Source organism: Otolemur garnettii, unplaced genomic scaffold (assembly GCF_000181295.1).
Source record: "Otolemur garnettii isolate 467f Iridium unplaced genomic scaffold, OtoGar3 scaffold00018, whole genome shotgun sequence".
Classification (NCBI taxonomy): Eukaryota; Metazoa; Chordata; class Mammalia; order Primates; family Galagidae; genus Otolemur; species Otolemur garnettii.
The window spans coordinates 13,607,243-13,621,518 of NW_003852413.1; the positions used below are offsets into that span (position 1 = coordinate 13,607,243).

The following is a 14,276-nucleotide window of genomic DNA, read 5'->3' on the forward strand; positions in this document are numbered from 1 at the left end:
GGCGGGTCCGGGCTGGGGATTCGAACCCGCCACCTTAGGTGTACGTGGCTGGCGCCTTAGCCGGTTGAGCTATAGGCACCGAGCCGTCATGCATATTTCTAATAATCAATACACCCCCACGAGGTGGTTATTAACCAGTGATCATTCCCCTCTCTCCGTCTAACTGGATATTTCTCAGCACCCTCTTTTCCTGGCTCTGTCTGCTCCCTCCTGCCCCCACCCCAACCGTCTGAGTTGTTGCTACAGGATTGTCAACATTTTTGGACCCTTTCCAAACCTAGTAGCCTTTAGGTTGTTCTTCCTTCCTAGCAATAAAGACATTTAAACCTGTAATCTTAAAAGGTTAGCAGCTCCAAATGCAGGCCATTGTGCATGTCTTTATTTTGCACAAACATAGTATCATCTTCCTTCCATATTTTGCTCCAATGAATACTTTGTTCTAATAGATACTTCTCCAACTCTGGTCTAAAGACCAATTACCATGACCATGTGTTGCCTTGTGATTTGGGGTGAGAGCTCTTTGTAATTGAGGACAAAGAAGCAGTAAATATGTTTATCATTTAAGATTTGTTTCCGTATTACTATTCAAGTTTAAACTGGAGTTGCACGAGCTGGCATAATTCATCTCAACAGTCGTGGAGTAAAACCATAACCCTGAGTTTTGAGGGAAAGAATTGGAAAGGAAAATGCCAGTGGGGAGGACACTCTACTCCTTCATCTGGCTTTTTCTCCCTATCACTCTTCTTTTCAAAAATCCAGTGGTCAACTGATTTCTGACTGTCATTGCATAACACAAATGTCGACTGCAGTGAGCAGCAAGTGGGAGTTCTCACTAAAAACGCTGATGTAGGCTTACCCTTGAAGCATTTGGGGATGGACACAGTGCCGTCAATACACTGAGCAGGCTCTATATAGCTGCATTTCTTTTCCTTATTTTTGCAGAAGAAAGAAACTACGTCACCGTGCATCATTCCATTCCTAAATTTCTCCTGGAGCTTGACTCTCTCTCCATCATATAGAACAGTGGCTCTTTTAACAGGTAATTGACAAGATGCTGAAAGAGAGAATGTTTGTAGTTAAAACGTAACAGTTCGGTAAATCTTTCCTAGAGAGAATATAGCATTGGAAACAGTAGATGGGTGGACATGTACAAATTGGTCAAGGTCAGAAGAATCCAAGGAAGGACATGGTAAGTAATATCAACAGGATTGCTAATAGCACTTCTCTACCCATAGAACCATCACTCATGGCTTCCAAGATGCCCTTTTCTTCCCCTGCAGTAGCCACATGAGAAGGTCAGAACAGAAACATCAGATTCTCAGCTTTGGTGAGATATTGCCGATCATGTAAGCCAGCACTACTCAGATCCCATTTACTGACCTGCTGTGGCTGGCCATTAGCCAGCCACCCTAAGTTCACAAACGTCCTTTCTCTAAAAAAAAAAAAAAAATCGCCTTCAGCCATAATGGAGTCACTTTCTCAGGAGGTTATGCAAACCCCACCCCTACCAGCACCCCTCACCCCAAGGTCAGGGAAGGGAGCAGCTCCTAGCCAGTGATTGACTAACCAGGGCATATAAAAAGCAGCTCCCCTTGCCTCTTGGTGGAACTAACTCCTGGGTAGAATTCATACTCCTAAGCTCCCGGGGGGATCTACAGAAGTTGATCTCTAAACTGAGACCACAACCTTATTCAAAACATAGTCCTTGGATCAGCAGCGGCAACATCTCCCGGGAACTGGGCAGAAACGCAAATTCTCAGTCCCATCCCAGAACCAGGAACTCTGAGGGCGAAGCCCCCAAATCTTCGATTTAAACAAGCTCTCCAGGTGACCCTGATGCAGAAGGACATTTGAGAAGGAAGGTCCTACCCTGTCCTACCTGTTTGACTCTCTTTCTCCTGAGACACTCACTTAGTAAATGAGTTGCACTCGAATTCCTGCCTGAGGCTCTGCTTCTAGGACACACCAACTTACGATGCCAGTTATTTTGGCCACTGTGCCAAATTTCCTCTTTCTACTTGAACTATCTATCTCATAGAAACCCCAGCAGAGTTACAGGGCCAGGTAGCGATTCTTCACACATGCATGAAACTTACCGATTAAAGGTAGAGGCCTAACTCAAAAGAAACCAGGATCTCAGGGAAAAGATGCTAACTGATGACAAGTCCTTTCGCTGAGAACTCCTGCAGTAGCGTCAAGCCATGTCCAACATGAGTAAGCAGAGCGACACTGAGCTATCGAAGAGTAGCATTAGATCCTGACTTTCGGTTCCAGTCCTCAGAGTCTCATTTCATTTCCTCATCTTCAGTGCCCATGGCATGGCCTGTTGCCACTTTATAATAATCCCCAAGTCCCCAATTTGCTTGAACTAGCTTGAATGTGTGGATAGTTTTTGTAAAGAAAAAAAAACAAAAGAGCCTTTGCTAGACAGAACAAAGACACAAAACAGGATACTCCTGGGCAAAGACTTAAAAGCAAATCTAGAAAGCTCACATTTTCTATCACAGTCTCAAGGCTTCTGGAGGAGCTGCTTATTTTGTGCAGTTCAATGTCATGCGAGCTTTCTAAGCATGAGGCTTCTCTCTGTACATCTGAGTGCTAACGTCTTTCTCATGCCCAAAGCTGTGAAGCATGTCTGAGCAGCAAATGGTGGCAGTGACTGCAAGGAGAAAATGGCAAGTGGAGGCAGCCTGCTGGATAAATGCAGAGATCTGGCAGGGCCTCGTCTATGTTCACATACCTTTACAACTTGGCTGTGCAGACCAGTTCCCGTGTCTGGTGCATTCTACTTCTTCTGGGCCCTCCAGGACGTATGTATTGTGGCAACCAAATGTGGCTCTGTCCTTATAGTAAAGTGTTAGTTTTGAAGGATAGTTCACATATCCGTGGTTTGGTCTTGATGGGAACGGGCATTTTACTTCTAAAGAGTTTATTCAATGAGACATATATTAGTAAGAAGTAGTAGTGCTGCCCCCGTGTTACAGAAGGATTACATTCTTGTCTCCATCTCACCGCTCAACCACTGGGGGTTCCTACGACTAATGTAATTTCTCTGTACTTTATGCCTAATTCTGCCCCCCCCCCTTATTCTCACGGCACCTCGGATGTTTAAAAAGAACAAGGCTTTGAAAGCAAATTAATGACGCTCTGCTAAATCCTTTGGGCTTTGACATATAATCTTAAGGCATTATTTATCAATAGGTTCATCTCCACGCAATCTATGATGATGGTTTTGAAAGAAGAAAAACAAACCATGAAATTAAAAACCAAAGACTCTACCCTCCTCCCCTGCACACTTAGCACACCATCATTTGGTTTTAAAATAGTAAACCTAATTGCTATTGTTGTTTTCAAATTATGCAAGAAGCCAGCATGAAATATGTCAGAGGAACGTGGTGCTGCTTCCTGATATCCTCAACAGACTCATCAGTAGAGCCCCAAACCTGTATCCTTGTCTCCCACAGCACAAGAAAGCCAGGCTGTAGCAAGGAGCATGACGTTCTTAGCAAGTACCTTAAGGAGGCAGTTAAGAGCACCAGAGTTGGACTGCTTGGCTCAATTTTGGGTCTGCCATACCCTGAATAAAAAAGAATTCATGCACCTACACAAATACTAAAAAAAAAAGTGGATGGAGAGAAAGCTTTTCTGTGTTAAGGAAAGCCAGCAAATAGATGTAAAAAGAAATACAAGTCACCATTTTGCAGCTGCCACTGTTATAACTGATAGAGTCAGTGGCTCCTACGATTACGTCTACAGACGGGACATTCAGGTGGTTTCCAAACACTATCCACAGGTGGCTTCCTCGTTCCAAAGAAAAAGAGGTGCCTTTGCCAAAGGAGATCTGTGCCGCCTGATGTGACAAAATGCCTCCTTTGGGGGACTTTGTGTTTGTTTTTTGTTTTTGAGACAGGGTCTTGCTCTGCTGCCTGGCCTAGAATGGAGTGGCATCATCATAGCTCACTACAGCCTCTAACTCCTGGTCTCAGATGAGCCTCTTGCTTTGGCCCCCCAAAGTGCTAGTATTACAGGAGTGAGCCACAGCGTCTGGCCACAAAATGTATTCTTAACATAAATATCTAACTGGAATCTAATCACAAGTAAATAAGCAACCAAATTCAAATGATAGAACATTCTATAATATAAAACAACTAACCTGTACTCTTCAAAAATGTCAATGAAAAACAACCAAAGAAGGCCAGGGGTTATTCTTCATTAAAGAAAACTAAAGAGACATGAATAACTAAATAAAAGTTATTCTTAATTATATCCTGCCTAAAATAAAACACATGTATTAAAAAAAAAATACTTTGGGGTCAATTGTAAAATTTGCATCTGAAATAAATGTTGCATGATATTATTGTTAATGGTTTATACTACTATAATTATTTAAATTAGTATGATTAATAACTCAAAACACATTTAATGGCTTATGTACACTGATCATATAGAATGTCTCTGTCCTTAGTACATTTATGCTGAAGCATTTGTGGGTGTCATGACATAGGAAACTTTCAGGAAAAAAAGGGTCCTTGTATGGAGAAGCAGAGAGGGAAAAAATGTCACAAAAGATCAACCACTGATACAGCTAAGTGAAGGGGTGAAAAAAGGAAAAAAAGAATTTCCTGAGGACTTAGGAGAATTAAATCAGATGACAGTGTCCACCTTTTTTTTTTCTCTGCTGAAAATTAGAAGAAGCAACTGTTGTCTTAGGCCACACGTTAAATACACAAGTACTAACAGAAGCTGATTAGCGAAAATAAGATCTGAGCATATTTTTCCTAATATCACAGATAAGCAAAAAAAGTCCTCTCAAAATCTGCATGGGGCCTGCAGGCAGCAGTTCTGATGGTGACACCCCTGCTTGTAGCAGGAGGCCAGAGTCTGGGCCATAGTGAAGTTCCAAACGGGTGCTAGGTACCATTGTTACTAGTAGTTCCCGCAGGCTAAAAATCACTTATGCTTTGAATCATTCAATAAAAATATGCAGTATCTACCACTGGAGACATTAACAATCCTTAAACTATCTCCTATGTGCATGATAAACTCTATAATTTGTTTACTTGTTATGCTGCTGACCAGTTCAAAGAGTAACAACAAGTCAAGCCAAACGAGGAAGTGTTTATAATATTTTAAGTCAAATAAATTCTTAAATTTAGGTAAAGCTCATAAAAGTTTACATTAATAATGATCAGAGACGGCACCTGCGGCTCAGTGAGTAGGGCGCCAGCCCCATATACCGAGGGTAGAGGGTTCGAACCCAGCCCCGGCCAAACTGCAACAAAAAAATAGCCGGGCATTGTGGTGGGCACCTGTAGTCCCAGCTGCTCGGGAGGCTGAGGTAAGAGAATTGCCTAAGCCCAGGAGCTGTAACTCCATAGCAGTCTACCAAAGGCGAGAAAGTGAGACTCTATTTCTAAAAATAAAAAAAAAAAAGAAAGAAAAATGATCAGACTGCAGCTTGGTTTTGAACTGTACCTCCTAGGACTTCCCCATTTAATCCAGGTTCTCTTTACCAGCACCACTGAAATATTCAGCCGTCCTCTGGATACATCCTGCTTGTTGTGCCTCTGTGACTTAGGCCCTGCTGTGCCCTGCATGGAGGGTCTTCCCCTCATTCTCCACTCCTCCCCTGAGGCCCATCTCAAGGGTCACTTTCTGTGGGAAGCTTTCCTAAGCAGCTCCAGATACATAATTCCATTACATAAAATCCCCGTGGGGCAGAAGCCAGGACTCTAGGATCCCCAGCGCCAAGCACACTGCCTGGCACATGGGAGATGCTCTATGAATTTATTATATGAGGTAACTGGAAACACTCCACAATAGTTGGAATTTTTAATACTTTTCAAAAACAAGATTCTCCACTACCATAATCACTTGGTCTTATCATTGCACTTACCCTTGCATTCTGGTGATTCGGTCCAGTTTCCATACTCTGTGCAAGTAATCGCACTATTTCCAAGCATCACATAATGTGGTATACATTCAAAGAATGCTACATCCTTGTAGAGGGAGTGGTTTCCAGATGTCGGCTTATAAACACTCAGTCTTGCAAAGGAAGGTACAGGTGGTGGAGGGCAGGTTACAACTGGAAAAGGAAATAGCAATCATTTCTATGAAAATAATCGAGTACTTAAATATACTCTTTCCAGAAAGGAAAAAAAAAACTTAAAGATGAATGTTTGAAAATGCAAAATTTGGGCTCGGCGCCTGCGGCTCAAGTGCCTAAGGCGCCAGCCACATACACCTAAGGTGGCGGGTTCGAATCCAGCGCGGACCGGCCAAACAACAATGACGGCTGCAACCAAAAAATGGCCAGGTGTTGTGGCGGGCGCCTGTGGTCCCAGCTACTTGGGAGGTGGAGGCAGGAGACTCGCTGGAGCCCAGGAGTTGGAGGTTGCTGTGAGCTGTGAAGCCACAGAACTCTACCCAGGGGGACAGCTTGAGGCTCTGTCTAAAAAAAAAAAAAAAAAAAACAAAGAAAATGCAAAATTTGGTGAAATGCCAGGGAAAAAATAGTCAATTGTGGATGCCACATAAGAAAATATAATCCTATTCATAGGATTATATTTTCCTATTGACTGTTGGCATCCACAATTGACTATGCTACAAGGATATAGCATTCTTTGAATGTATGTGAAAGCTATAACCCAATTATAGCCCGAGAATATGGGGAAAGGGGAAAGGGAGGAGAGGGGAGGTGGGAGTATGGGAGGAGGGAGGGTAATTGGTGGGACCACACCTATGGTGCATCTTACAAGGGTACACGTGAAACTTACTAAATGTAGAATATAAGTGACTTAACACAATAACTAAGAAAATGATATAATCCTATTCATGGGATTATATTTTCTTATGTGGCATCCGCAATTGATTATTTTTTCCCCAGCATTTCACCAAATTTTGCATTTTCATAAGTTCTTCTTTAAGTTTTTTTTTTCCTGTATGGAAAGAGTATATTTAAAGTCTCGATTATTTTCATAGAAATGATTATTTCCTTTTCCAGTTGTAACCTGCCCTCCACCACCTACCTTTGCAAGACAGAGTGCTTATAAAACGACATTCAGAAACAACTCCCTCTACAAGGATGTAGCATTCTTTGAATGTTTATGAAAGCTATAACCCAATTAGAGCCCAAGAATATGAGGAAAGGGGAAAGGGAGGGGAGGGGAGGGGGAGAATGGGTAGAGGGAGGGTAATTGGTGGGACCACACCTATGGTGCATCTTACAAGGGTACATGTGAGACTTACTAAGTGTAGAATATAAATGTTTTAACACAATAACTAAGAAAATGCCATGGAGGCTATGTTAACCAGTTTGATGAAAATATTTTAAATTGTATATAAAACCAGCACATTGTACCCCATGACTGCATTAATGTACACAGCGATGATTTAATAAAGAAAATATAATCCTCAACTCCGAGGTCCAAAAGAGTTAAAATGCTAAATAATGAAGTAAATGTCAATCTTGCCACGATAAATTTGCCTTTTGTAATAACACAGTGGTAAGGTTTCCATAAATCTTGGATCCAAATGCTACCTTGGACGCTTCTGGAAGGCAGGATTGGAGGAAAACATTGCTGAGGGACTATCCTGAAATAATGGGCTGGCGACAGCAACTTGGCGCCTATGTGGTAGCTGTGAATCTGAGATCCATCACAAGTTCAGTTTATTTCTTCCTACTGAATTCCTCCCACTTTTGACTCTGTAGGCATAGAGCTTACGCAAGTAGCTTTACTGACCCAGAGACACAGTAGTAGCTTGTTACACTGACCTCAGTAATACAAAGTTTCAACAAGTTCAGGGAACGTTACATTGATGTGGTAGAAGATAGTGCAGACCAAATTGTGATTTAACTTGAATTATCTAGATTCTTGACCCTCTAAGTGTGGTCCATACTAGCAGTGTGGGCACTGCCTGGGAGCTTGTTGGAACCGCAGCAGCTCAGGCCACAGGTGTGTGAGTCAGTGTCTACAGTTTAACAAGGTGCCCAGGTGATTCATATGTATAGTCAAGTGCAGGAAATGTTGGTTCAGGTTAGATCGAAGCTAAAGTAGCCTTTCAGCTTATAACTAAAAAGAAAGTGATTGTACATAATTGATATAAATTTGCTAATAAGGAATACTATAGCAACCATAGTGATCCTTACTGCGGAGTGAAAAACCGTACTAAATTTACCCATAAAAAAACTTGCTGTTGTTGTTCAGTTTTTCTTAGCCTAGTACTTCTTTGAAATTGGTTTGCTTTCCACTTGGCTTTTGTTGGGATAGACCTCACTGAAACACTGAAGAACTGTCACCATTATTGTAACACTTGGGTCTCCTTGGACATATAAATCACAAGTTAACAACCGAAAGAATGCACCTTTCTATGTAAACAAAGCCCACACGTGACTGCTTGCCTTCTGGAGGAATCTCAACCAGCTCCTAGGAGGCCCTTCCATGGGCTCTTGCCCTCCAATAAAGGTCATGGCACTAGACTTACTCCATCAAGACTGAGCCTTCTCCTTTGGCCTTGAAGCCTCAGTGCTGAGAGCAAGAACCAGTGTACGTTAGATCCTCAATTCATATTTACCGAGTATGTGAATGAATGAATGAGGTCCCAGAGGGGGAGGAAGATGTTTGATCTCACTGTCAGCAGTGCTCCAAGTCAAATGGTGACAGTTCCTGACAGACCAATGCCACAGATAGCCAAGCTCCTGCCAAAGCACTGTGAGTCAACAAATCTAGAAATGACTAGCTTGGTTAAGGGGATTACTAGGAGGTAGAGGATGCAAAACGTGGTCATGAACAAAATACTCCCCTTCTGCCACTCCAAAGTGACTGTTCCACCCTTCAGAGCAGGACACTATCAGTATAAAAGAAGAAACAGCCTCAACACCCCTTATCTGTAAAAGTTACTTACTGATCTACCTAGTTCCCTATCAGTCACGTCACTCAGTCCTCCCCTGGTTCTGACACCGTAAAAAACACCACACGTGCAGCTTGGGAAAGTAACAGACACTGAGTCCTTCACCTAGAGATTAGAGGGTGAATAAGGCACAGCTGCAGATAGTAACTTTTGGAGAGGGAAGAACTCTGTGAAACTCAAAGAAAGGCAGTCTTTGAGAACAATCTCCCTGTCTTCCCGGGATTCTGACTCTTAGTAATAAAGAACTACTGTGACCCACATGAGTGTTCGACTCGTGTTCCTGGTTCTGGCACCCTGGTTACATCAGGATGAACATTCCCCATAAAGGCAAACAAACTTCGCACTGGGCCAGGACGGAGAGGCTTCTGGAAGCGAGGAATTGCCAGGATATGGGACTTTCAGTGTTAAAACCAACTGGTCACCCTTCCCATAACTGGGACCGTAGACTCACGAGCACAGACAGGAATCTCTTCACTCCATTTTCCTTCCTCGGTGCATGTAGCAGTGTGAGTTCCATTCAGATAATACCTACAAAATGAAAATATATAATGCTTTAAAATTATATCAAGCTTTAAAATTATCCATCATCGGCGTTTCAAATGTATCCTCCATTGAGTATTGTTTCACGGTAATGCCATTGACTTCTTTCCCATCTTATAGTGCTCTTTTTCTGAGGTTTTTCCGTTTGTTTGTTCATTTGTTTAGAGACAGAGTCTTGCTATGTTGCCCTGGCTGGTCTCAGACTCCTAGGCTTAAGTGTTCCTCCTGCCTCAGCCTCCCAAATAGCTGAGACTACGGGTGCACACCTCCACACCTGGTTTTTCCTGAAGATCTTAACACTCACCTAAGGCCCATGGAATCCCCCAACCAATGCTGCAAGTCAATCAGTAGAAGGTTCTGTAGGTGGTGAGTGTAGAAGCTATACCCCTAAATACCTCATCGCCAACCAGCTGGCTGGGCTGGGCATGGTGGCTCACACCTATAATCCTAGAACTCTGGGAGGGCGAGGTGGCAGGATTACTCGGGACCAGGAGTTCAAATCCAACTAATTGGCTAAGTTGGATCTAAGTCAATTGCATAAAACAAAGAGCCATCCCTTCTTCAGGTTGACAAAAGTGAATCAAAGGCAGTAACAGCTTCTATTCATTTCCTTAGAGCCTACTGACACGAATGTGTAAAAACAATGTCCAATGCAACTATAACATTCTGTCCTTGAAGCCAATTTTTTTTCAAGGTCATTTCTTATTAGACCCACCTGTAAACTGGGGTTTCCAATGAAAAGACTGTATTTCTCTCTCACGTGCAGTATTTCTTAATCTCCAATCCCAGACAAGAATCCTCAGTGAAATTTTGCTCTACAGCATAGCCAATGCGCTATGGACAAATTCCCAGGGTGCCGTGGCTCACAAGGCAGATTAGCCACGAGTGCTTTCTTCCCTGAGCTATGGTGCTGTGGTGTTCTACACCATCAGACTCCCACCTTCTCCAAAGAAGGCTCTTCTAGACACTACCAGATAGGCCAATTACATTAACCTCATCACTAAAGCTCAAGTCTTATTTCTAAATAAGTTTATGCCAAAATTTGGTCTGGAGATTATAGGGAATTATCATCTAGGTTCAATCATTTGGTACATTTTGATGTACCTCTCTAAGCAACTAATCAGAAGCAGAAAAGTTAGATATCATGGAGACTTTGTAATTCAGCAGTTTCTCCACTTCTTACCCCACCCTCACCACCAATGCAGTATGGATTAACACAGGACTAAAATGGATTTGCATTCAGCAGAAGTCCAACCTAAAGGCCAGAAACTAAATACGGACCGGTCTTGACATTTAGAAAACATGCTCTGTTAGCTACTTAGTGGCATGAAAGTCCTTACCCGGGGTTGCATGAAAAACTGATTGAGTTGGGATATTCAAAACTTGTATAGCGTACTGCTCCATTTTCTAAGATCCCAGCAAAAGGGCAGACTTTGGCTGTGATTTAAAGATAAAAAAACGTAAATTTCTATTCATAGAATTTTTAATGAAAATAGAAATGTATAAACTCCTTTCCATCTTTTGATCCAACAACTCTACTAGTAACAGTTCCAAGAAAGCAATTCAAAATAAGACAACTGATACATGTGCCGAGGTGTTTGCTACGTTGTTACCATTAATTATAAAATCTGGACAATCTAAGTGCTCAGTATCAGGGGACTGTTTGAATCAACCATGGTAAATCAACCCTTGAATTACGATGTAGCCAATAAAATGTAAATTATGGCCAATTTTTACGATACACTGATGAAAATGGAAAAATACAAAACTATATATGTTCTCTGTAATGATGCAAAAGTATACACGTGGAAAATAACAAAAATATGACGCTGTTTGCGTTCCAGAGTTATTTCTGATTTAAGGAAACATTTTCCCTAATGATGTTATATAATTTTTTAAATTAAAAATTATGTTTAATTTAAAACATAAACGTAAGACTAAGGCACCAGCCACATGAGCCAGAGCTGGCAGGTTCGAATCCAGCCTGGGCCTGCCAAACAACAACATCAACAATAACCAAAAAAAAAAAAAAAAATAGCTGGGTGTGGTGGCAGGCTACTTGGGAGGCTGAGGAAAGAGAATCACTTAAGCCCAAGAGTTGGAGGTTGCTGTGAGCTGTGATGCCATGGCACTCTACCCAGGGCGACAGCTTGAGGCTCCATCTCAAAAAAAAAAAAAAAATTATGTTTATCCTTCTTAGATTAAGAAATAGTAAAATCAATTTGTACGAACATGTGCAATTTTGACAAAAGTCATGTCCATATAACCAAAATAACCAGAGCCCAGACAGGTCCATATACCTGTTTTTAATGCCTGACTTATACATAATTGCCAGAAATACAAGCTGGTTCATTGCTCAATATTTGACTGTAAAAAATAGTGCTAGCATGATCTCATAGAATCATGTGCTGAGGATTCCATAAAAGCAAACATGTACAATAGTGCTCTAGTGATTTCTATATGATGTGCATTACATTACTGACATAATATATTTTATTGTAAATATAATGTATAAAATGTACATAATTGAGATGAAATTCATATTCATTTCAGTAACTATTACCCGCCTTCATTTGAGGCCAAGTCCAAAGATACAATCCCCTAAGTTTTGTTTTTCCAAATGTCTCTTTGGCATCAGTTTCAGAGTATCTCCACCACAATTTAAAATTTTTTTTAATTTTTAAAAAATGTTTTGTTATTATGGGTCCATCATAGTCATAGGTTTTTATAGGGTACATATGATGTTTCGATACAGTCATCCAATAGGAATTAATAAAATCAGGATAATTGGAGTCTCTAATAGCTCAGGAATTTATCATTTCTTGGTATTAGGAACATTCCAATTCCACTCCTTTTGTTATTTGAAAGTATACCTTAACTTACTGTTGACTATAGTCACCTCATTGTGCTATCAAGTACAATAGAACCTCTGTAAGTTGACCACCCAAGAGACTGTTCAATTGGTCAACCTATGGAGAGGGTCAGTGTGAGGACCTAGGCCTACTCTACTGATACATGTACCTACCTATGGTGCACGTCTGGTCTATGAAAATAAGTTCGACTTAAGGAGGCGGTCAATGTTAAGAGTGGTCAACTACGGAGTTTCTAGGTATTATTCATTCTAGCTAGCTATCTACCTATATTTTTGCACCCAGTAGGCATCCCCACTTTCTTCTTCCTCCCCACTGCCCTTCCCAGCCCCTGGAAACCATCATTCCACTCTCTGTCTCCAATATCAATTTGATCAATATGTTGCTCCCACCTATGAGTGAGAATATGTGAGATTTCTCTTTCTATGCTTGGCTTATTTCACTTCCACCACCCTTTGAACTTCCGTAGTGTTTGGCTCTGCTTTTATGAGGTCTCTTTCTTCAGTCTCCCGTAGTTTCAGGCTATGATCTTCTCTTCTTTAAGTAACACTGATTGCCCTTGCTCCATTCACCCACCGAGAAACCCCCAAAGCGCCTCATCTCTCTCCACTGGGCACAACAAGGTAGGTTATCTCCTCAACACGTCTCGAATCCAAATGAGCAGAGTGAAGGGGAGAGAAGGGGCTGACTCACGTGTGCATTTCAGAGTGTTGACGGGCCATACCCCCGTGAGGGGGCAGGTTAACTGTCTTAACCCTCCCCGCGACTCATAGCCTGGCTTGCAGAAGTACACAATCTCCTCCCCTAACTGGTAGGACTTTTTGAATGGAATAACTGTGGCAAATGGTAATTCTTCTGGGCTGGGACAGGCTGAAATAGAGGACAAAGCAGACGAGTTAAGAAATCTCTACTTGCATTTTTAAATTCAGCATGAAATTAAATATGAAAATATGTGATGCTGCCCATAAATGCCTTACCAGTCCTTCCTATGCAATATCTCATCGAATCTCCTCAATAACTGTTTGAAATAAGTACTATTGTTATTCCCATTTCGCAGGTCAGTACACTGAGGCTTAAATCAGCTAGATGCCTTATGGAGGAGCTTTAAGCATGGTGATATTAAAAAATAAGCATCAACATAGTCTCTTCAGCAGCCACTTGAAAGAGAATGTGAAGTTATCACTATATATCCCTGACATATATGAGGGAGTTGGATGTATCAATTATTTAAAAAAACTTTTTTTAAATTATTTTTTCAAAAGCAAAAAATACTCTGAACTGCAAAAGCAATATAGCACAGAAAACTTGAGAACAAGATGAGTCCTGGAGAAATCATGAATGGATTAACAAACTGTGGTATATGTACACCATGGAATACTATGCAGCCATAAAAAAGACAGAGACTTCACATCTTTTATGTTTACCTGGATGGAGCTGGAAAATATTCTTCTCAGTAAAGTATCCCAAGAATGGAAAAAAAGTATCCAATGTACTCGATACTAGTATGAAATCAATATATAACCACCTACACAATCATACTATTGGCAAAACATAACTATAGTCCATAAAGTAGAAGGAAAGAGAGAGGGGAGGGGAGGGGGGACCCCTCCTAATGTGCATGAGCCATGGTACATTTGGGGGGACCTCACCTAATGTGCATGAGCCATGGTACATTTCAAAACTATTAAGAAATGAGTGTAATTGTGATGGATGTGTTACTTGGTTCAATGTAAACACTTTACATTGTATATCGAAGCAGTGCCCTGAACCCCATAAAGGCATCCATGTACAAAGTTATGATTTAATAAAAAATAATGAATTATTTAAAAAAAAAAAAGAAACAAAAGCAAAAAATACTTACTCTCAACTGCAAAAGCAACGTAACACAGAAAACTTGGGAACAAGATGAGTCCTGGAGAAATCATTGTGGTGACTCAGACTGATGCTCCCAAAGTG

At 41.3% G+C, this 14,276-nt stretch overlaps 1 protein-coding gene across 1 annotated transcript in view; it reads right to left on the reverse strand.

Moving 5' to 3' along the window:
• The window catches only part of APOH (apolipoprotein H), a 15,007-nt gene extending 1,351 nt beyond the window's left edge, over nucleotides 1–13,656 (reverse strand). Inside the window, exons 1-7 of the mRNA XM_003786614.1 lie at nucleotides 13,593–13,656; nucleotides 13,014–13,190; nucleotides 10,791–10,887; nucleotides 9,362–9,438; nucleotides 5,897–6,085; nucleotides 2,741–2,920; nucleotides 857–1,054 (exon numbers count right to left, since the gene is read on the reverse strand). Coding sequence (XP_003786662.1) covers nucleotides 857–1,054; nucleotides 2,741–2,920; nucleotides 5,897–6,085; nucleotides 9,362–9,438; nucleotides 10,791–10,887; nucleotides 13,014–13,190; nucleotides 13,593–13,656 — 982 coding nt within the window. The remainder of the gene's footprint in view (nucleotides 1–856; nucleotides 1,055–2,740; nucleotides 2,921–5,896; nucleotides 6,086–9,361; nucleotides 9,439–10,790; nucleotides 10,888–13,013; nucleotides 13,191–13,592) is intronic.
• Nucleotides 13,657–14,276: the final 620 nt, after the last annotated feature.